The following is a 23,627-nucleotide window of genomic DNA, read 5'->3' as shown; positions in this document are numbered from 1 at the left end:
TGTCTATCAGTCTTGCTTCTGCAGAAAGAGCGACTGTTTAAAGGGGGGGGCTGTTTGACCTTTCCATTTTTCAAATGTGTATCTCTTCGCCAAGACTGTGTCATTCTTTGTAGGCATTTTGTTGTTCAAAACAAACCTTATACTGTGAACTTTTTTTTTTCTTGCTTAGTATGTTACCATTCAGCAGCCTCATACTAACAAGTAAGGAACCAGCACGTAAGATCCATCTCAAAATAATAAGCAAGTGCGCGCACCCTACTTCTAAGGAACAACCAACTCCGCAGAAACGGGCAACATCGTAGGTGAACTGAGCAAACAGGTGTGGGGTGGTCAGTCCGCAGAAGCAACCCTACAATAGCAAGCAAGCGTGCTCTGGCTTGTGCTCATAAACAATCCTCCAACAGTAAACAAGTGCACGCAGGCAAACGTTGCTGAGAAAGACCACAATAACAAACCAACCTGCGATGCCTACTCCTCAGAAACAGCCTAGGCAAAACTACGACAGTCATGCAGAGAAACGGGTGTTGAGACACCTAAGGATGAGAAACATTTTAAATCATGAAGGACTTGCTTAATATGCTTTAAAGCACCTTTAGAGTGCTGGGGCAATTATGAGAAACGGGGATGGCTAACAAACAGGCAGCTTATGTATTCTGTATATTGCTGTGCACTGCACTCAAACATATCTTTCATGGCATTCTTGATGAGAAGCCAACACAAATGCCACTCTGATTAATCAGGAAACTACCCAGCAACAACACGAAAAGTTTGCACAACACCAGCAAGCACACAACCTACTCTGAAAGATATCTGGGTGAGGAAAGGTGCTCCTTTCATCGATACAAAAACCCCCTAAGGCTCAATGCTTGTGCAGATAATGAAGCCAAACATGTTTACACACCAGTGATCATTACATGCAGTGATTAGAGGAGATCTTAGGTTAATTTTCATCTCCGCTAGCTAACAGACTGATGACCTGCTGCCCCACCTAACCTCTCCGGAGTGACAAGTCAGGTGCTTTCACAAGCCGATGAGGCTGTCTTGTTCCTGGGGAAAACAAAGACTTTCTCAACATATATGATTTAAAAGGTCAATGAACCCCATGCACTCAAACTGGTGTAATAGGACCAGCTGAGCTAAAGCAAAAATTCCTTTTGCTGGAAGTAAATAGCACACTGTTATCTCCCCAGGGGCCAGGCAATAAGAGGAGGCATGTTCCCATTCACTCTGCCAGTGTGTGATATGCTAGTGCTCGGCCTATAAATACAACGGCTTTTTTTTGCCCTTTTTTTTTTTTTTTAAACAAGGCTGTGACAACTTCATCTCATCTTGGTACAACAAACACGCCTGAGTTGTGGCTACACAGCAGGGCTTTCTGTTGTGCGCGCGCATGGTGGTGTTTCTTCCACCACAGGACCATATGTTACCTACTGCATGGCGCGGCTGCGTTTCTACCAGTGCATTAGGAGAAAATCAGGGCAGCTCTCCGCAGCGTCTGCATGGGGACAGAGTGCTCGGGGACAGGCACATAAAGCAGCACCTGAACTGGAGACAGTGGGCTTTGGACTGCACTACAGCACAGGGAGCTCGAACGAGAAAGAAGTTACGAAGGCACTGGTAGGGGTCCAGAGGAAAGTTCCTTTTACAGTGTGAAATAATAAATGAGACCATGACAAAAAGGCAATACTGGGCTCGGGATTCTGTCTTGGTACTATGCCAGCTAACCACGCTTTGTGCATTTAAAACTGACCTGGTCATTAATTTGTTGCAGACTTGTGCAATGTGAACAAGGCCAAGTCTCTTGGATAAAGATGTTTTCTCTTGCAAGCCAACTGGAAATGCTTAGCGTTTACTATTCACGGAGAAATCTGCTTGTCATATCTGTGACACGGAATTCCTCTCTGCACTGCCCACTCAAGACACCTCCCAGATAATTAGACTGTAAGAACAACTTTGCTGCATCAAACCAAAAGTCCACCTAATCCACTGCTCTATCTCTAGCAAGGGACAACGGTGGACGCTGAAGGAGGAATATACGAAGCAGCTCTTATATATACGATCTTACATATATGATCCTTTTCCTGCTGTATCCTCTAAAAAGCCAACGATAAGCAATGTGGGCTTTCCTGAGTCAGGTTGCATCTGGACTGTTGCATCTGCATCGCGTACAGCTCTGTTTTCCAGGCATTTATCTAATGTCTTTTTGAACTCATTTGGATCTAATTCTCTCAGGGAGACAAAAGGTAAAGTTATGGTAACTGGAGCTATTTATGTTACAAAGGAGACATGTAAGAAGGGGGTTAAAGCTAATGAATGGCTTTGGGAATGGACGGGACCTTTCTCAGAATAGAACAATAGGGTGCTTTTATGAAACTGGGAGACAGAAAACACAAAACTATTAAAAAAGAAAGAACGCTCTTTTGTATTATTCAGCATTAGCCTTCAGAACTCATCGCCACAAGATAGTACCCTGTGCTAGCTGCAGAGAGCCCGTTTAGTCTTTTAGGTGATGATAGTTAGTCGAGGTGACTCCTACACAGCTTATTGAATCAAGCAGGCCACGACTTCAGCCAGTTTTTAGTTGGATGGTTGGAACTGAATTTCAGCTCATCACTACTGATGAGGCTCAGAAAGAGGGAAACTGTTGTCAGGGGCATTCCTTGGTGACGCAGCAAGTTAACAGGCAGGAGTAACTTCACACATGGACGCTGACCATCTAGCTACGCTCATGAATGTTGCTCCTTGCTGGACTTCACTTTCCAGGACGGGAAAGGGAGTATGCTTTCCTTACCTGCGTTGCTGCTGGCTGACCGATGACCACCCATCCTGGACACTGCTGGTCACTGTGATGTGAGACGGAGACATTGGAAGCCCACTGATCGAGGAAGCCTTTGGGAGTGTAAACGCCACAGTCTTTGATGCTGGTCATTTGCTCAAATTCCTCGCATACTCCATCACCATCGTGGAAATAGCACCTGCTGGGTTCATCTGCCAGGAGAAAGTAGAGAAGAGAAATCACAAAGGACTGGCTACACGTCTGCAATCTAGTTGCTAGGACCTGATAACATCAGTGGTCATGTATCTGCTGGACCAGGTCACTGGGAAGTGAAAGCGTTGGTCACTTTTAGGCGGTAGCAAGGTGATTTTAAAAAAGCCAAGCAACGATAGTCAACTTCTCTATTGGGCAATTCCCCAAGATATTTCCTAACGTAAGGGAAGGGGTTTTCTGCTTATTTTCATCTATCTCCATTTGAAAGGATGGAGACAGAAGAAAGCAGAGAGAGAAAATACATAGAGAGACAATGTGGGCATTGGCATAATTCCACCGACTTGGATGGAAAAACGCCAACAGAGGGTCTGGTCTACAATGTTTCCCTTTTTGTTTTTAAAAGGTATCTGCAAAACAACAACAACAACAACAGCAACTGTGAATTTAGGGATGGTGAAAACTGCCAAGTTCACAGTTGTAGTGACCAAAGGGCCAAGCAGATCTGTTTATCCAAAGAGCAGATACAGTATACATAGTGTGAGGGTAAGCTTGCCACATACACACACAGCTTCAACCAACATGACTCAGATTTGACCTAAAAGGATCAAAAGCAGCAGGAGACTTTATTATCCTTGTCCATTTATTCTGTGGCTTCTCTAATGAGACTGCCAACAAAGATGCCAAATTTTTGAGGTTGTTTCTGTAACACTGGCCCATTAAAAACTGAACTGAGATCCATCTACTCTTTTCAAACAGACTGCATAGCAATAATGATTTTCAGTCATTAGAGTACTCTGTGAAATGGAAACCTTTGACCTGTTGGTATCCTATTTTGTATTGTATTATCATCGCCAGTCCCCAGAGGTATCCAGTTCTGACAGCCTGTTGTATTTTTGTCTGGCAAATAAGCCTGCTGAAAAAACGGTAGGAAATTAGCCAGAGCTGCTAGCTGGACTGATGGAAACGATCCCTAAGGAGGGTCCTGTCGGTAGCATTGGACTATCTCAAGCTAGGTGTCAGAAAATCCAACGGCTGCTCAATTTTGAGCTACTTCCAAACTACTAAATCCCCTGTTTATTTTTCCTCCTAGTTTACACAGTGAAATACCATCATGAGCCAGAAAAAAATCAGTTTATTGCAATTCAATTATTTAATGACTTTCACTCCTTTTCCCCTCCCTTCCTCCCAATCCCCCGTGCAAAATTCCAGGTCCTTAAGAGAGTGTGAGTTTGAAAGAATGGAGAAGTCTATCAGGGAAGAATGTCATTATGGTTTCATTTCATCACGACCTCTGCGGCCAACTTGCGTACGTGGATAAGTGTGGGGAACTGTGTATTTGCCGGGCCAGTACTCCGAGCTGGCAAAAAGGAGCCAGCATGAATCTGGAAGCCGTTCAGCCGTATGAGTGTAGCCCTGCGTCTGAGCGAATATTCCCGGGGTGGCCAAACTTCGTGACCCTACGTGTCACATCTTAAAATCTTCATATGGCTGGGAGCCACCAAACATATACCACACACCTCGAAGAGCTCGGAGGAGGAACGCTTGGGAGAGTGCTTCACAGACAAAAGATGACAATGGCTCCCCGGGGTGTCCCATTACTCCATGGTGGGAGGGGGCCAGGGTGGATGTGCAGATGGGCCCTAAGGCAACCCAGCAGTGCTGGCCCCAGCGGCCCAGCTGCCTTGCCTCCTCCCACGGCCGGATTGCCCAACAGCCCTGATGCCAGCAGGGCCCTGCTACTCCTCATCTGATATTGACCCAGCTGGGAACGTGTGCTTGAACTGCTCATGAACCGTACGTGCCCTGAGAGCCCCAGTTTGGACATCCCTGTAACATACCTTGTTTCTCTGCAGGGCTTATTAATGCTGGCACACTGCTACGCCAGTGTGGCTCGTTCATCCCTGGGAGAGACAGGCCAGCTCAAGGGAGGGGCAGAGCGAGCGTGTAACTGTGACGGCCATGGAGACAAACTCTTGGTTCCCTCACCTTATCCTCCTGCATCTCTTGTTCTGCTTCCCTCTCTGCAGAGACGTATCAAAGCATAGGCCAGGTCCCTGCTGTACCCAAGAACAGGAGGATAAAGCTAAGCGGCTCACCCGCCTCAGAGCACTATGTCCCAGTTTGAGTGAGAGTCTCAGCAGAAATCTCAGAAATACTCAGCCCTGGAAAGGCTGTGGTCAGCAATCAAAAATCCTCAAAAACAAATCCCGAACGTAGGAAAATATGTATTTTTGGAAGAAGAGTTTCTTTGTCATTTTATGAAAAGGGGCTTATTTCTGTAAAAAGGAAAAAAAAAAGAAAGGAAAATACCTACCATATTAAAAAGACCCAACCTTCAGCCTATAAACATATGCCCAGGCAGATACACACTTACACTGAAACACCAGCACCCAAGTGCACCCTGCTACACACCCACATTGACAGAAACATTGACACACAAACACATGCACGCTCTCTTTACACATCCCCAGTGCAGCCACCCCACTGATGCAAACACATACCCAGAAATTCACAGCCTAATTTTAGGCATATGCGTTTAGACAGTGTTTCCCTGGCCCTCCTGAAGCACGGACTTATTTGCACGACAGGCACTGAAGTAAGCACAACATTTATACAGCAACATACTCCTGCACTGGCTCCGAATGTTCCCTCCTAATGCGATGATAAACGTAATGGGCTTCTGATAAGATCATGTGTTTGGGATAAAAGAATACTCAAGACCTACTCCAATCCGATGACTTAATTCATACTCACATGGATGGGAAGGCAGCCTTTGAATAGCTGTGATCCAGGCCAGTGTGTGATCCTAAAAGAGGCTAATTTGTTCCTGATTATGCTTAAGACCCCAATAAATCTGTCTGCTCGGAGTCTGCAAAACCCGAGGGAGGAACCGAATGGAGAGACTGAGATGTCTGAATTAAATGGAGACTGCCTAAATGATTAACAAAGTCTTACTGAACTGCGCTGCCATGAGCCCTTCTGCCGCGCTGGTCCTGGAGTCGCGGCACCCTGCCCTCCATCGCAGCGTGGGTTCGCTGGCTGGATGACACCTCGTGCAAAGGCTGAAAGATTACGTACCCGCTCGCTTTTGTGTGCTTTGAAAAATGATGGGGGAAAGTGCCTTTACAACCCTAGTTTTCTATTAAGGAAGATCTGTAAGTCCTACTACTGACACGCCATCCTAAAGCGTGCAATGCCATGCTTTGAGGGGAGCGCTGGTGAGAAGAGGGGAAGACCTTTCCTGCCCATGAGCTTCCTACTTCTGAGTGACGGTAAAGAGGGGGACTTCTTTAAATCCTTCCCAGACACTGGTGAGGGGACTGACGAGGGCATCAACCTACGACAGCCAAATGTGGTGCATCCCTGGGTGGGCTGCCACAAAGAAGCAGAGGCTCTTCCTTCCGCAGGTATTGAGCACCAGCTCTGACTCCTGATTCTTACTGTGGTCTTGGATGCTTGGTAGGTTACATGTTGGGCTTTACATTTTCATGAGCAAAGTAAAGAACGACCAGATTGTTTCTTCCTACGATTGCCCTCACAAAATGAAAACTAACAGGCTTCTTCCCTTTCCGCAGTGGTGTGAACACAGCTCAGTTAAATCCGTAGAGTCCTACAGGCTCAAAGCCGGGGAGGGCAGTGTCAGGAGTGGTGTATTTCTAGGAAGCAGTAGCTAACATCTTTATTTCCATAATGGTGCAAAATGCCTTTTCTGTTCTCTTCTCAACTACTGTGACATGAAATGCATCCAGGGCCTTGGTAATATGAGTTATTTTTTGTCTCCACAGAGGTCTGTAGGCTCCCAAGACCTGGTGAAGGTCATAGTGATATATTGGTCACATATGGCCTGCATCGTGGACTATGTTCATCAACACTGTGGACTTCTCACTTCAAAGTTGAATCTGATTTGAAGGAGATATGGAGGAAGGGAACATGAAGGAAATCTGATTTGTCCTCAAGGAAAAATGACTTCAAAAAATTAAAAAGCAGTTGCCTGGAAATCCAGCTTAAATCTAGAACAGTAAAATGTCTGCAGGCGTAGCACCTGGCAGCAGGAGACAGCACCTCTGGGGGATTGACAACAGATGCTGAAGGATCCTGAGCTGAACTCGGGGAACATGTATTCATTCAGGCAGCCTGAGCTCCTTTTCCCTGGCAAAGTTCTCACTGAAGGCACAAAAATGTTCTGGCCAAACCAAAGTCCCTCTCTTGCCCTTGCTTTGGGAAAAGGCAATCTTCAGCGAAAATTTCTGTGCACCTGGCAGCAGGAGACAGCACCTCTGGGGGATTGACAACAGATGCTGAAGGATCCTGAGCTGAACTCGGGGAACATGCATTCATTCAGGCAGCCTGAGCTCCTTTTCCCTGGCAAAGTTCTCACTGAAGGCACAAAAAATGTTCTGGCCAAACCAAAGTCCCTCTCTTGCCCTTGCTTTGGGAAAAAGCAATCTTCAGTGAAAATTTCTGTGACATCTGGGAATCCCTGAATGCTCCATGACAGCCGTCAACCTGGAGAAGGGGGATTTGTTGGGGAAACAGATCGGCAAGACCTGGCCTGCTTACTAGTGCAGTTGGGCTTCAAGATCCAGAATGATCTTGGGGCTTTTGTGTGTTGCACCAGAAAATGATGCAAACTCCATTTCTCCTTGCTTCTTAAGCTCTCCAAGCAGAGTTGCAAAAGGCAGCCTTTTGTATTGAAATACAAACCACTCCTCTGGGGTTCAGAAATGAAAGGATGCAGAAGGTAAGGCAGAGGCTTTAGAGAGCACCTGAGAAGTGCCTGTCAGACCAGGTCTGGATGAGCAGGTAACTCCCCATCACAGTCACCTGTTCAAAGTGAGGCTAGAAAATCACCTGCAAAATGAATGAAGTCTGGTAGAGATCAGCAAGCAGACATGCAGGATATACACTTATCTGTGATAGGCAGCCTTCCACCTCATTAAAAAAAAAAAAAAAAAAAAAAAAAAAGCGATAGAGAGATCCAGTTCGTAGCACAGGGCACATCCTCCAGTGAGGCTTTTAATGTCCGAGCTGTATGGTCAAAGTGCTGGGGACAGACACTCGGGGCGCCTTCCTGTTTTCAGCTAGAACACAGTGATTGGCATCAGCATAGTCTTCTTTTGTGCAATAACTACTATTTTTTTAAAAGGCCAGACAAAAAAGAGGAGTATTTTTAAGCTCAGCTGTTTACTTAGGGATGTTTCCAACTATAACAAGCCTCATGCCACATAACTATTCGTCCGAGAAAAAAAAAAAAAAAGAAGAAAAAAAGGGGGACAAAAATGCAGAAGCATTGTCTCAGAGTAACAAATTCTTGGAACAGAGCGAGCTCCTCATTTTAACCCCTGAAAGGTCTGTCCAGAGGCGTGCAGGCCTTTTCGGACACAGCGAGGGCCAAATCACAGGCTCACCAAAGTCAGCAACTTCTGCAGAAGCATGATTTTACCACCGCGTCACTTAATCGGCATCTCCAGCACTGGTGTTTATGTTCACAGATGAGAAGAAACGTATCCAGAGGTTTCTATCACAAAAGGAGAAATAATTCCACTGCAGATCACATGAACCCAGCAGCTGAGCGATCGCAGAACCTGCTCCATTTATTTCTATGGGAGTTTCACCTTTAGCTTCAGTGGGAAGAGAGTGAATAACATGGCCTGCTTCCAGGATATCTGCTAATCTCTTCTTTAATATTGAAGAAGCCAGAGACAGAGATATTTCCTGCTACAGTAAAATATTCGAGAGTTATTTTCCTTCCTGGATATTCTGATTTGAAAAGAGGAAAACCATTACACAGAGCTTGGGCAGACCTTTCCGAATAAAGTTGCATATCAATAAATTGTGACGTTTTCCTTCAATGAAATAAAACAGACACCTTGGAAATGAAGGCAACGCGGGTGTTGCAATCTACTGTGGAACATCCAGGGGCCTCGCAGGAGGCTTTTTTCTGTACAATATGACAATCGTGTCTGGGCATCTCCTGAACCAAGCAGGCGGGCATAATGCATTTGCAGAGCGCGGTCCCTGGTAATTCAGCTGCTTCGTGGAAATACATTCCTGGGCTTGTTCTTTGTCTGGCGTGACTCGGCTCATTGGTATGATATAGCGGTCGGAGCACAATAATTATGCAATTGATCTGCGTGCTGCAGACAGATACAATTACAACTCCCTTGCAGAGCCCGGCACTGAAATTTGATATTTCACCTCCAAGAACACGAGCCTTTGTCACTTAAGCGAAAGGATATTTTCCATCGCTGGCAGTGGTAGTAACACCTTATCTGCTCTGCGGCTTGCTAACAGGAGCCAATGTGGCCTTCCCCCAACCCCGGGCAACTAGGCATGTTATAAAAGCACTACAACACGCGTCCTCTTCCCACCTAATCTTGTTTCCCTCCCTGGGTGGTTGGATAAATCAGAAAAGCGGTGCTGAGAATATTTCAGTATTTCCTCAGACTTACACATATTTATTAGCTAAACTTGGAGACTGTTCGACTGAAAGTCTTGAGGCTTCTGTCACACAAGGCAGCAACCACTATGACCACGAGAAGGCTGGCCAGCGTGACCCTTCTCGACACCTGGCCCACTTGCTTGGGAGGCTGGGAAGGAGCCCAAGAGAAAAAAAACCCAGTGGTGCCATTCACCAAGGAAAACAAACTGCTTGTTTGTGCGTGTGGTTGGATGTTATTGCAAAGGAAGGTCTTGTGCTCAGCATCATCCTCTAAGCACAGCAAGTTGCTGTCGAGTCACAGAGGATGCTCTAAGGAAGGAAGTATGACCAGCTGTGGAAGCCTCTCTGATCCACAGAGAGTAATGCGTGAGGGATGCAACAAGCAAAGGAGTAATTCTTCTGTTGAGCTCTCATTGTAGCTGTGTCCTAAAAACCAAAGCTGGATTGAGCTGGGCTGGAGTCACTGGCCTAGGGAAAAATGCAGGCAAATACCACTCCAGCCCACATTCTCCCCCACAAAAAAGCATCTGTCCTTTGTATTTTGCTGCCTGAGATGCCTGCGCTCTCTGCTCTGTGGCTCAGCTGGTCCTGCTAAGATTGCACTATTAATGATGATAGTCTGAAAATCACTTTAAGAGACTTTATGACAATGCTGTGATTACTAACTTGCCAAATGAGTGCTTAGACATTTTAGAACATGTAGCCACACTCCCATGAGCTGCAGGAAACAGTCAGCTTCAAAGTATTTGCCTTAAGCTGAAGGATTCACACAAATATAATCTGAATAGCCCCAGTCAGTAAATTCATTGCTATTTGCTATGAAATACTGCTATAGAATCTCAGCTTCTTTATCGACAGCAATACTCTTTCCCAAGCTCCTTAGTCAATGCTTTAGTCTTACTGATGCCCTGTGAGATGCTGAGTTTCTCTTCCAAGGTGGCTCGGTTTCTCCCATGCTGTTGTTCTACTGAAAGCCCTCGGCAGGGTCAGCCAAGGCCTATTTAACGTTCGTGAAAGAAGGCGAAATCACCATTAGCTGCTGTGTGGGGCCGTGGTTTCGGCAGTCAAAGCTGTGTTCCTGTGCAGGGGTATGAGGAAGGGAGGGGGAGAGGATGGGAGCGAGGCGCGCTCTCAAAGCATGCCCACAATGAATATGGATGGTCATCCATCAATTTATTTTAAGCACATTACTTCTCTGTCAGAAAGGGAAAAAAAGGAAAAAGAAAGAAAGGAAAGAAAAGACATATAAAATTAGGTTTGTGTCACTCATTTAACACTGCAATTTCCCTAGAGGATTATGCACCAAACAGAGATAGCAACCTCATGAATATTAATCATTTCCCTGAATGCAATGCAGCCCGCCAAACAATAAGATTAGGGGAAAGTGCTATGCTTAATTTATGGATAATGGGAGAGGTAAAGGATAGAGCTCCCACAAAGGTAAGGCTCACAGCTGGAGGGAGAGGCCTCTGAGGAGGAAAAGGACAGATCCAGATTTGTAAGGTAGCAAAAAAACATTTGAGGCCAAGCAGGAGCGAAAGAAAAGATGTTTAAGAATCATTGTCAAATTACAATCATACTTCTCCCTGAACAACCACTGGCGACTAATGCTTCAAGCATGCCAGAAATCGGTGGTAAATTCAAGAGCTAGATACATTTATTTTCTCTTTTCCTCTACTCTGTGCCTTTTCTTTGTGTTTTACCTCCCTGAGGCCCTGATCCAACAAACCACAGAGACGTGTGTCTAACTTGAAACATTCACGTTCTTCAGTGGGACCACTCACATGTGGAAGTCAGCGGAAACACTGCCCTGTTTTGCTGTAAAAAGGCTTTAGTGAAGAGTCCCTTATAAGCAAAGGAGATAAAGTGTAGCAATAATAACACCAATAAGATGCGACTGAAAACCCCATAAATTACCAGGCAAACTTAAGGGTAGATAGAAGTTCTGAAGCTACTTCCCAGCTGTGTTTCAATGTGTCTATCAGTCTTTACTCATCTCTTTTCATATTACTTTCTCTCCCCCTCCCTTCTTTTTTATTGATCTCTGCATCTTTTTTATTATATCCTTCTCTTTCTTCAGCACTGGCAAGCTAAATCAATGCATAATGCACATCACACTCAACAAAAGGAATGCAAATGAAAGCAGCGCTCTTTTTCAATGTCCGCACATATATCTAGATGCATGTGTACAACGTTGGGTGTGTGGGAGAGTGCATACCAAGGACAAGGTGCTCAGCTGCTTGTTGGACACCCATTTCTCAACGGTCCGGTGGGAATGGATCAAGTGCTAAAAAACTCTGGGTTCCCACAACTGCAAATCATAACTCTTATGACTGGGGCCTGTTTTACACAGGACACGTCGGCTTGAACTTGGCTGGGATCCACAGTAATCGCAAAAAACAGTTATCCCGGGAGTAATCAAGAGCAAGGTGAAAGAAAAGCAGCCAAGAGGTAGGAGAGGGGTGCATCAGTCACAGCGGACACGACTTTGATTCACTTGTCTCCTACAAATCAAAAGGCAAAGTGAAACTTTCCCCGGGGGACCAAATTGTGTGCGGAGGAGATAAAATATGCAAAATCCGCTACGCAAAGGGGAAAAAAGTAGAGATGATGAATTTCAGGATGGGGAAGGGTGAGTGTACCGCAGAACTTAAAAAAGGAGCACTGCCAGATGCTTTCATTAATTAATTAATTAATCTCACTGTCGCTCTTCAGCATGTTGCAGGAAGAAAGCGCTATTAATCTTATCTGTTTTCTGTTACTCGGCTTTGTGTTCAGAGAAGGCCAGGACAGCTTGACAGTAAGACCACACAGTTTTCTTCCCTGCCTCCCTCCTTTCCTTCCCCTGCACCCCTCCTCCCATGGCAGAGCAGATTGATCCACTGTTATCTGATTAGAGAGGAAAGGAGGAGGGAAAACAAAACCGAGAAGAAAAAAAAAAAAGGCTAATTTTATTACAGGCACTAGCGCAAAGTGTCTCGAGAGCCTTGTGCCATTTGTTCAAAGGAAAGTTGGACCAATTAATAAAACCCATAAACCTCATGATCCTAAAAGGCAAAGCGAGTAAGAGAGGCAGAGGGACACCTGCAAACAGGCTGCCTCCATCCTTGGAGATATCCAGAATGCAGCTGGACATGACCCTGAGCAACACGCTCCAACTTTGAAGCTGGATCTAACTTTGAAGTTGGCCCTCCTTGGACCAGAGACCTCCAGAGGCTCCTTCAAACCAAAATTATTCTGCGATTCATGGCTCTAAATCTAAAGCTTGATGGTGTTTGCGGACTTTGTTGTATTTATCTTCTATCAAGTGAGGTGACTTGCATGATCTCTGCTTTGGAAGGAAGAAGCCTGCTTGGGCTTTGCTATCAAACCTCCTGCTATGGAACCCCCCCAGTGATGCCCCTTCAGCCCTGCCTTTGCAAACAAAATGTTTAGCGATTATTTTCAGCCATGTGGGACCCAATCCTGCAGACGATTTGTGACAAGCATTGCATTCACTGTTGTGGTTAGATTTGCTGAAGTCTAAAGAATGCCTTGTGGTAGTTCAGAAACATGCCTGGAAGGAAGCATTTTCAAGATCAAACCCTGAGGCCCCCAATTCAGCAAAGCCTCTGAACATGTGTTTGAGGCTCACTGAATTCTTTGGTGAAGGGGAGTGATTCCCGGGGCTCTAAAGAGCTACATAATACAACAAGAACACCACTACAAAAATAACACTGTCTGAAATAATTACTTGTTGTCCTATAGGATTGTGACATGTGTTAGCCTTGTAAACATGGAAATAAATTACACTTATTCTTCTGTGCTCCTCAAACACGGACCCAAGCGTTCTGTATTTTCCAAGAAAACACCCCACCAGTCTCAAAGATGACTTTTGTCTGGCTAACGGCAGATGATCCAGTCTGATATTGTTAGATTGTGGAGAATGCTGAATTTCTGCTCTTTTTAATTATTATTCATTATGTAATATGTATAGCCACTTGTTTCCTCAACATCTTCATGTTTTCTGGTGAGATTTTAATGCTTGATATGTTAAAACAGAATACAAATCAGCACTGTTCATTTGCCTGAAAGATTAGCCAGCAGTTTCTCTCTAGCTCTTGATGTCCTAATTCATGGTGGTCCAGCACCCATAAAAGCCAACAGGACCTGTTTCACAGGTATTACCTTCTCTGAACCTTTCCTAGGGACTTGATGAAGGCAGTGTTTGCCCCAGAGGAACAGCAGCTGGTCTACCCTTGCAGGCCCTGCGTGCACACTGAGGCCATCACCACCATAACGGTTGCACCACCACAACTGTACAGTCACGCAACAAAACATTTTTAAGGTCTGGGTCGATGCACCTTTCCATTGATTCAGTTGATTTGATTCACCTAAGTGACTCCCCTTATCCAGTATTTCACAAACAATTTGATTTCGTTCGCTTTTGTAATCCAGGACCTGTGCAAAACCACGACCTTCCAAAGCCCGTGCAAAACAAACAACTTTTTACCTCTGGAATTCCCCTTTCCTTTTCAACACAAGCAAATCCGAAAAATCACTTCCTCTGTAATGGTGGCGAAAAATCTGTGTGTATGTCTTAGTTGCTTCATTTTCTAATCATATTGCTGTCAGACAGGTTTATTCCACACTCTGAACCAGCCCTCTTGCTGGTCCTGGAGATAAATGTGTGCACTGGCATAAAGCAGGCTCCTGCACCCACCTGGCAGGACATCGCTGTGTGGTCCAAGGCTTGGGACACCCCACTCTTACTCCTGTCCGGGGATTTACTTAGAGCATGATGCAGCTCCTGCCCAGCCCACACAACCCAGCTTCCTTGAGAACCAGTGTACACGAGGGGTCATGTCCTAACGTAACGCTGGGATGTGGTCAAAGTACAGTCCCGGACCAAGGAGCTCAGACCTGCTGCCGAGCAGGGTGACACAGATGCAACCATACAGCTCCAACCCGAACCCTTGCTGGAACCAGCCTCACACTGTGCCTGACTTTTGGAGAACCCGAAACATTTGCAGAAGTGTTTATCTCACTTTCAAAATATTATGACTAATATCTTTCAGTGCTTGAGGCTCTAATGCAGCAAGTTACTTGAAACACAAATGTAACTTCAAGACCACCAATAGTCACAATTAGCCTCAACCATAAATACTCTCAGATTTCAACCGAGCAATTTACATATGTAAATATGTAAATAAGTACATCGCCGAATCAGGCCTCAAGTCCCAAAGCGTGGGATGCTGAAGTAAAAAAGTAGGCATTGTGATGAGACAAGCAGTCCCCAGCTTACCACCCAAGGGAAACACGGTGCCTGTGAGGTCCTTTATACGTTGCTCCAGGCATAAGAGAGAATCATCCGTTTGCCAAAAAGAGCAAATTTCAGTCTTGCCAACATTATATTATCTGCTTAGGACTGATGACCTGAGCTGAAGGCATGGGATCACTAGATGGGACAGAGTGTTTGCTTGGTCAGTCCAGATAAGGAATCTCATAAAAACCTCTTGAGAAAAAGCTGACCCTTCATAAACATTAACTTTGGTTTCAGAAGCTCTGCATGTTTCATCCTTCCCCAGACCTCGCTGAGCCCTGTTTGGGAAATGCAATCCCACAACGCAGGGCTACCCCACAGAAGGTGCAGCGTAAATTGGGTCTCCATTTCCCTTCTCTGCCCCCAGCATTCCTAGAGAGTTTAATATGTAAAGCTCACAACTGCAGCCCTGCTATCCCCGATAGCTCGAGCATCTTCAGGCCATTGTGCTTACAGGTTTTGCTAATCAGAGCAAACCAGGCTTGCAAATGAAATCTGATTAAGTAGTTTTCACCTCTGAAAAAGGGGATTAGCTAGATCTTTGATCCTCAGATATTGATTTGCAACTCAAAGGAGGTGTGACCTCAGTTGGACTTGCTTCTGGTCTCAGTCCCTTCCCCTTTCACTCCTCCTCCTGTTTACCAGAAAAAATCAGTTCATGTCTTCTCACGTAGCCAGATCTAAAGCCTATTGAAGCCAGTGGAAAACCACCCACTGACTTCAATGGGCTTTGGATCAGTCCCACAATGGCTGACTTAGCCTTAAGTCCCAGGCTGTTTCAAAGCCAGCAGAACCAATTTCCCATCAAAATGACCAGAAGCTGGGAAGATATGTTTGCCTTTCAAACCTACAAATTCCACCTTTTTTTCTCTCTTCCATGACAACTCTTTGGCTGGAAATGCTGAAAATACTGTTGGTTTTTTCCTCGCACTCTGCGTAGAGTTGTTGCCCACCGTGAGTGGAAGGGCTCTGAGCCAGACTTACCGATGCAATTAAAGGATAACTCCTGCAGGCAGAATAGGGAGCAGCCGTCACCGTTGATCTTATTCATATCATCGCATTCTTCCCCCAAGTCTCTGTAGGCAGGGCACACACATGCAAAAAGGAGTCAGATGTCAACAAATGGCATCCTCCCAACAATTGCTGCAACCCCTCTGCGGAACCCCAAAGACCTGAAATCCAGTACGGGGGCTTTGTGTGCCGACCCTTAAAATACCTCTCCCTTTCTCCCCCAGCCCTGACTTTCATCATTCCTGGTTCACGAGCTTGCCTGGCCACTTCTCTCCTGCACATGTGGATACCACTTGCTGTTCTCTGATGAGGATATGAGCAACTTCCTTCATAGCTGGTGTGGCTGCAACTCAGCAGGTGGGGAAAAAGAGAACAGGAATCTCTGAAACTCTTTGTATTAAATCTGGAAGGGCCAGACTGTGACCCCAGCATGGGAATAACAAGGCAAAAAGCCTGGTGCTGGGCTATTCCAGGTGATAGCACTTGGAGGAGAGCAGTTGACAGGGAGCAGGTGGTGTCGGGGACGGGGTCCTGCTTTGCGCCAGCCTGCATGGTTGCAGCAGTGTGCGGGGAGAAGAGTGTGAACCAGATGAGAAAGGGGCTGCCACAGCTGCAAGTGGGGCCACAACCAACCAAGCTGTGACACAGTCTGGTTCCTGCTCGCTCCTGAGGCAGCTCAGCTATTGTTCGACGCTTGCTGCAAAGCCACAAGTGATGTTTGAGGAATGTGCAAACATAACAGTAGGAGAAAAGTTATGGAAAGCAAAATTAATCTGTCTTTCTCCACCTCTCTCTCCAAGACTGCCCTGGATTCATATGTTGTTTGATTCTCTTTGATTTTCCTGCCTGTTGGGCCTCATCCTGCAAATACTTGCTGCCAGGTATATCATCTGACAGAGTTGTACTATGTGATTGCTGATCAGCATTATTTCAAGAAAATAATACTGGCTGGATTAAGCACTTGCTTGTTGTTACTTCCATCGTTTAAATAATTAAATTATCTAATGCCAGGAAGCTTTGAAGCAGGTGGCCTTAAGGGCCAACATAGTAAAAGAATAAACCCTAACATAGTTGTGAATGATTGTTCTACAATTTCAGTGGTCTGGGGATTGGCAGCCGGTGAGAGCAGCTGATTGAGAACATGTAATTCCAAGCACTCTCCCTCAGAGGCCAAATCTATCACCTCCAAATGCATCCCAGCTCCAGTAGTCAGTCAAACAAGAGGTTGCACCAGGAACCTGGCCTACCATGTGGCAGGGGTTTTACCCCGTCCACCAGCTGCCAGACACATGGGACTTCACGTGTAAGGACAGCATCAAAGGCTGTGCGAATTTTTCCAGCACTTACTTCAGCTCCATATAGGAAATGTCATATACGTGTATAAAGATATGGATACACGAACAAACAGCATAAACAGCATATAGCGTACTTTCATATCGATCCTGCTGTCTGGACTCCATTATCTGTATCTCTGTCTGTATCTACTGGTGCCAGGATAGCAGGGCCTAAGTTCCAATTAAATGTCATCATCCTGGTAATCATCAAGCACAAGTCATTATCTACAGATGAGAGCCGGCCTAAACTAAGGAGACATCAGAGGTCATCAATTCCTTTCTAGTCTCAGATTCTGGCTGAGTAGATGTGCCCAGATTTATCTGTTTGCTCGCTCCACACTTACGTTTGGATAATCCCGTCTCCACAGTATCCACTTCCAGAGATATACACAAGCACGGGGGAAGGCTCGCTCTCCTCCGCCCCAGAAACAATGACGACCTGGTATGTGTATGTGGTCCTATCGCTCAGTTCCCTGCAAGACAAAAGGAAATATTAAGCGATTGGTACAACAAAGGCAGTAGCAAAGGGCAGAGAAGGAGGTACTGAAATGGGGGTTAGCTGCCAAAAAAGCACGTTTTAGTTCAATCAGGTCCTCAGAATATTCCTACCTCGTTTTGATGGGATTAATTTTTGGTTGGGTGTCTTTTTCTTGTGAGCACAATCAGCGCTACCTATGTCCACGCTTGATTTATGCACAGCTCTGAAATAGGTGCAACTCTTGACTGTTTGACAGCTAAACTATTTGCTGACGAAAATCATGCAGTTCGGTGTGTTGCTGCTTACAGCTACACCCGCTGTAGAGATGGCATTGCACTGACACCATGGCAGTGTATCAATCCTCACCACGGGCAGTGGGAAACTGTAACAGCATTACCGACAGCACTGCAGCATTTGACAGACCAGCCCTGTGCTTCACCGTGTTTAGCCTTGGACACTTTTGCTCCCATCTCTCCACATCAGGGACAGCGTTACCTGCAAGTTTGTGGCATAGTTCATTTAAGGAACTTAAAATACCCGGTAAACACTGATTACTTCCTGAACAGCCCTGAGCTCCATCCAACTGCAGCTGGAGCCAGTGGGAATTTGCCTATTGATTTAAGACAGAATTGGACTGGGGATGTTTCAGTGATAGATAAATAAGTTATCCACTTTGCATACGGGTATTAAAACAGTAGAGTTAAAAAGAAGGTTTCTTCCTCTCCAGGAGAGCGCAAAAAATAGGATCCATACCACAGCACTGGATCACGGTATTAGCATCGAAATATTCACAGAAAGAATTAGCAAACTGTTACATATTTATGCAAAGCCATCGTTACCTAAATCCTGTGCATCTGAGCAATAATTTTTTGTATGCAATACAGAAATAATATAAGTCTAATATAAACGTTTAGCTCTCTTACAATGTCTTTTACATTATCAGAACTCAAAACGTTCCACAAAGAAATCCGTTACCGTTATCCTCGTTGTGCCGATTTGTAAAGCCACGGAGTGGTGAAGGCAAAATGATTTGCTCAAAGTCATCAATCAGACTAATTGCAGAGCCCGTAACGCAACCCAGCTCTTTCCTAACCCACGCCAGTCCTCTACTTACTACGCTCATATTGCCCCAATTACTGACAGTAATATACATGTCTTTGTCACAGGAACTTGGTCAAAAAGCATGTATTAATGAAGTGTGCACTACGAAGAGATAGATCTACTACACAGAGCGTCAAAGCCATTGAAGTAGGTATCAACGGACTGTAGTTACTGAAATCTTCAAGTTTGTGAAATAAGTATCTCCTTACAACATTCCTTAAATTAACAAGCATGACGTAAACTCCAATATCACACATTGTATTTTACAACAAAGCTGTTTCTCATGGATACTATGCCTGCAAAATAACTGTCATTGAATGAATTGCACGTGAACAGCACTGGGATTTGATTCTTTGTTACCACACTTGAAAAGGGGAGTGAAACTCAGTGGAAGGAAAACACACCACCACTGCCCTTCTCATTGCTTCTTCACCTGACTCCTGTCGGCGATAGTCTGTAGCTCCAACTAGCTAAATTTGAGAGTTCATGTAGCACAAACAGTATCTTAATTCACCTACAGATTGGGGAGACATCTGCCCAGATATTGGTAAGAGTGTTTATTCAATCAAAGTGAAAAATTTCAAACTTCTGCCCTTGGGACCTGTTTAAAACAACTGTTTTGAAAAAAAAATATACAATTATAGGAAGTAACTTAAGTGGCCAAACACACACTGTTGTATAACACTGAGGGTTTCCTCTAGATTTCACTCCCAGATAAATCCACTTATTAAGATGGGAAGTTTCTGATACATACCGATGAAATCAAAGCAGAGGCAAGCTTTGATTATTGAAGAGCAGTTATTTCTCAAGTTCTTTCTCAAAACCATTCGTAAAAGATTTAAGATTAACAAGTATGCCTGCACAAATGTGGATTTTGTCACTGGGGATCTGCTAACCACAAAAAAGGTTCAATTCTTAGAAAGGACTGTTAACAAATGAACAGTTTGAGCAGCTATAACAGCTACAAAATAAATAAATCCATGCTGCTTTCTGATGCACTGAGATCACACGTGCGAGTGCAGAACAGTAGCTTTCAGGTTCTGATTTTTTCTGTGATTTCCACCAATACCTGTAGGTGATGGGCAGGCCTTCGGCTAACAGCAGACAGTGTGCCTCCGCGAGCGTGTTTTAGTATGTGGGAGTGTTTGTGTATGCTTGTGTGTACATGTAAGCAAATGGAAAACAGGAGAAGTTCACATTTGTTTATGTACAGGGCGGGAGGTTGGCAGAACATAATGGAAGAAGACATAGTACTAAATTAAGCACGGGAGAGAATATGGTGTTTATGAATTATTAGGTGACTGGAGATGAATGTGTATGTGGGTGAATAAGACAGAAAACTGGAAATGAAAGTTATTAGGCAGGGAGAACTCTGGCGTATTTAACTGCATGGATTGTGAATGCAAAACTGGGTATGGTGGGAGGACCCCCTGGACACCAGAGAAGAGTGACTGCTGGCTTTGTGGCAGTGGGCTTTGGTCTAATCCTGTCACCTGCTACATGCTGGCGAGGGGAGATTTCCAACTGCAGCCTGCTGCTCAAAAATGGAAAGCTCTTGGAGAAGTGATACGTTCTAACAGGCACATGATCCTTATAGTTTAGTGACAGGAGAAAAAAGGCCATTTCTTCTCTAAAATAGAAGGTGAGCAAAATACCTGACTTCTTACACATACATTTAGGTATTTGCACAGCCTGGCGTCCCTTACTTCTACACAGCTCGGGTACAAAATAGCCATTAAATTATTTATGCTCACAATACCCCATGAGCTATGAACGTAATATCCTTGTCTTAGGTTAAAATACAGAGAAAGGGAAGACAAATGCCTAGTGACATATAGTCCCTGTAAAGCAATGCCAGGACTGGGAGCCAGGTCTCCAGTTCCCCACTGCAGCCACGGGGCCAATCCCCCTCATCCTCATCCTGGCTTCCCTTTCGGACAGCCCAGTTGAGAGCAACCTGGAGCCTCACAACCTTCCCCATGCTGGGGATGGCAGAGAAGCCCCAGGCTGTCACACCCAGGGGCAGCACCAACAAACCAGCCATGCCCAGAGGAGATCAGAAATGGGAGCACGTGTGCTCCAGAAGTGCCCTCCAGCATCACGCAATCAGAGCTGGAGATGTGCCTCGACTGGAGCACCAGAAAGCCACCTTAGAAACTCAAAACTCAAGCCATCGTGCTTTCAGCTCACCCTGGCCTGATGCAATGAGTGGCAAAAACCTGATTGCAGCTGACTGCCTGGATGTGGCGTTTCACAAGTCTCAACAACTGGAATTTGAGATACTTCTATCCTCCTGAACTGTTAAATATATCATATCGGCAGCAACTGAGAGCTTTAGCATTCCTTCACAGTACCCACATTTCGGAAAAATATAGCTGCTAGAGGGATGATATGTGCAATACTTAGGGCAGTAATCCAGTACCATAGTGAGGGAGGGAGGAAAGAATGCAGTAATGAAGGGGAAAAAAGCAAAAAAAAGAATTTATTTTCTCCTATATAGTTATGGGGCACCAAGGTCGATATTACAGACTGTATGTGGAGATGTCAGCAAGACAAGCTCTGCTCCAAGTGGGGATAAAAGTGTGATTTTTGACCATTTATTTTCTCTCCTGCCTTCCCTCGGAGCTGATGGCACACTAACAGTGATAACGCTCTTTCCAATCTGCTGTCAGGCAGGTCCGACGCATGCCAGCTTCGTACGATGCTACTTAAGGAAGTGAGACAGAAGAACATCTTTAACATTAAGGATGTGAACAAACACTCTTTTAAATTTATATCTATGGTCTTTTAATGACCTTTTCGAGAACTGAGTAAGCCGCATTGATCGCTGCAGCTTCCGCCCGTGGGGAGGCAGTCTTATTAAAAAGCAATGACTCAAGCCCTTTGCTTAGAGGGGGAATTAGGACGTGCCGTGTGAAATACCACGAGGGCAACTTTCCTGTCTGCTGTGGCGAGTGACGGATCCAGGGTCAGAAATATAAAATCCTCTAATTCTTTTCCTGTTTTTACTGGGGAGGCTGGGCAGTTGAGTTAAATCTTGCTGTGTCCCCCAGGCAAGGGACCTCTGCTTTCAGTTTGGGTGTTCCTGTAAAACTTACAGGAAAAATTATACCTCTGGGAAGTAGTTTTCTACTCAGACCCAAGTGGGTTTAAAGGATCATTGAATTTACAGAAGCAACACGCATGCCCTCAAGTGCCAGCAGATCTGCAAGGGCTGACACTGCCCCAACCACATCTGCTCTGGGCCCACTGTAGGGCTTCAGCATCTGAGGACACAGCACACGCTCGAGACGCAGTGAAAGCACCGAGGGAAAGCAAACATCCCACGCCTCTCTCCCTACTACAATGGCATATATGTTTTTCCTACTACAAATAACAGCAGGGAGGATTTTTATACAGCAAAGACTTGTTTCCAACAAAATTGAAAATATCCTTAAGGCTGATCCCAGCTTCTGTCCTATGAAAACATAAATGGCCAGAAAGCAATGAAAGCAGACAGTGTTCCTGTTATTTAAGGACAAGACGACAAGGTCTTAGGCATCCCCAATTAAATTATGGCTGTCAGAGGCAGTGTCATGTGAAACAGGCAAATTCTGCACCTCAAGTGTCCTCATGAAGGACCCATCTTTCTTTGACCTTAAATAGCCACCAAACTCTTGAGCCAAAGGACAACGTTTCCTGGACAGCTCTCCGCAGCCCAGAATGAGTCTGCCAGCAACCTCCCCGTTTCCCTCTACCACCGTCGCCTTTGCTCTTCTTCCCTAGCAAGGAGGCCTGCCAAGCAAAACAGGAAATCTGCTGGCAGCAAATAGCCGCGACCCACATCGTCACTTGTTGCAATGCTTTGGATCAGCTGCTCAAGGTGGACTGAATACAACCACACACGAAAGAGCCAAAGGCCTATGCCATCTCCAGTCCCATCCTCCGCAGCCTAGAGCTGTCCAGTTGGTTCCCCACATGCTGCTCACAGCCATTGAAAATCCCAACGTCACTTACAGAGATCCTGAAATACCCCAAATAGCCACTAACACAGTGAAGAAGGACTGCACCGCTCAGACATGCTTAGAGCTTCCCAGTCCTGGGCACTGAACCAGGGCTCAATGTTTCTAGATCAGAGGAGCTAACACTGCTCTCTTCATTGCTACTTAGAGAGTGGGTCATTAAACTGTGCTGGGTTTTACCTCTCGGCAATGCCACTGGGGTGTTTGCAGGCTCCCCCATCCTCAGGTGCTCCAAAAGTAATTGATAAAGAGTAACCCGGGGGATGAGGCCGCTTTAGGACAACCTGAATAGATTTGCTCCCCAACTCCCGTCCTTTTTCCTGCATTGACATTGATTGTGCAAATATGACTGTTTTCCGCTTTTACCTCCTCTCTCGCACACGCTCCCCCTCGCCTTGCCTTTCCTTCTTTTAATAAAAATGGCATGAGAAGCACGGCGGAAGATAATGAAGAGAATTCCTGCTCGGCTCTGCAGTCGGGAGAGAGGAGGGGCGGGATGCTGTAAACAAAAGAAGGACATCAAAAATCCTGAGCTCTTGTGATGGGCTGTTTTTTCAGCTGTGGTCCGATCTCTCCCTGTTTGGATAAGCCCAGTGACATGGCAGGTGCAAAGGCCTCAAAACAAGTCTCCTGCCTCTCTCTCAGACACCGACCTGACTCAGAAGACATAAATGCCAAGGAAGCAGCCTCGGAGAGGCTTTTCTCTCTACTCATGATGAGATAGGTCCCAGCAGGGGTGGTGGGTTTGCTCTGTGCCCTCCAGCTTTTTTTATGATTTGTTTGTTTACAAGCAAATCAAACAGGTTAGCTGGAGTATTAAATGAACGCTCATAGGTTGGATGGGAAAGTGGGGACTGGACGGTGGATTTCTGCTCCCAAACCCAGCTTAAACCTGAACTGGGTATTTCCGAGGAAGAACGACAGAGCAGCCAACGACCTGAACAGATAATTTCAGCTGAATACTTGGTG

At 45.4% G+C, this 23,627-nt stretch overlaps 1 protein-coding gene across 1 annotated transcript in view; it reads right to left on the bottom strand.

Annotated features, from left to right (window-relative positions):
* The window catches only part of PAPPA (pappalysin 1), a 181,665-nt gene that overhangs the window by 69,854 nt on the left and 88,184 nt on the right, over positions 1-23,627 (bottom strand). The window contains exons 8-10 of the mRNA XM_009282252.2: positions 17,423-17,551; positions 15,718-15,809; positions 2,792-2,988 (exon numbers count right to left, since the gene is read on the bottom strand). Of these exons, the coding sequence (XP_009280527.1) occupies positions 2,792-2,988; positions 15,718-15,809; positions 17,423-17,551 (418 nt within the window). The remainder of the gene's footprint in view (positions 1-2,791; positions 2,989-15,717; positions 15,810-17,422; positions 17,552-23,627) is intronic.

This window comes from Aptenodytes forsteri, unplaced genomic scaffold, assembly GCF_000699145.1.
Source record: "Aptenodytes forsteri isolate BGI_AS27 unplaced genomic scaffold, ASM69914v1 Scaffold325, whole genome shotgun sequence".
NCBI lineage: Eukaryota > Metazoa > Chordata > Aves > Sphenisciformes > Spheniscidae > Aptenodytes > Aptenodytes forsteri.
The sequence above is the reverse complement of the archived record's forward strand: the minus strand, read 5'-3'. Positions and strand labels throughout refer to the sequence as shown.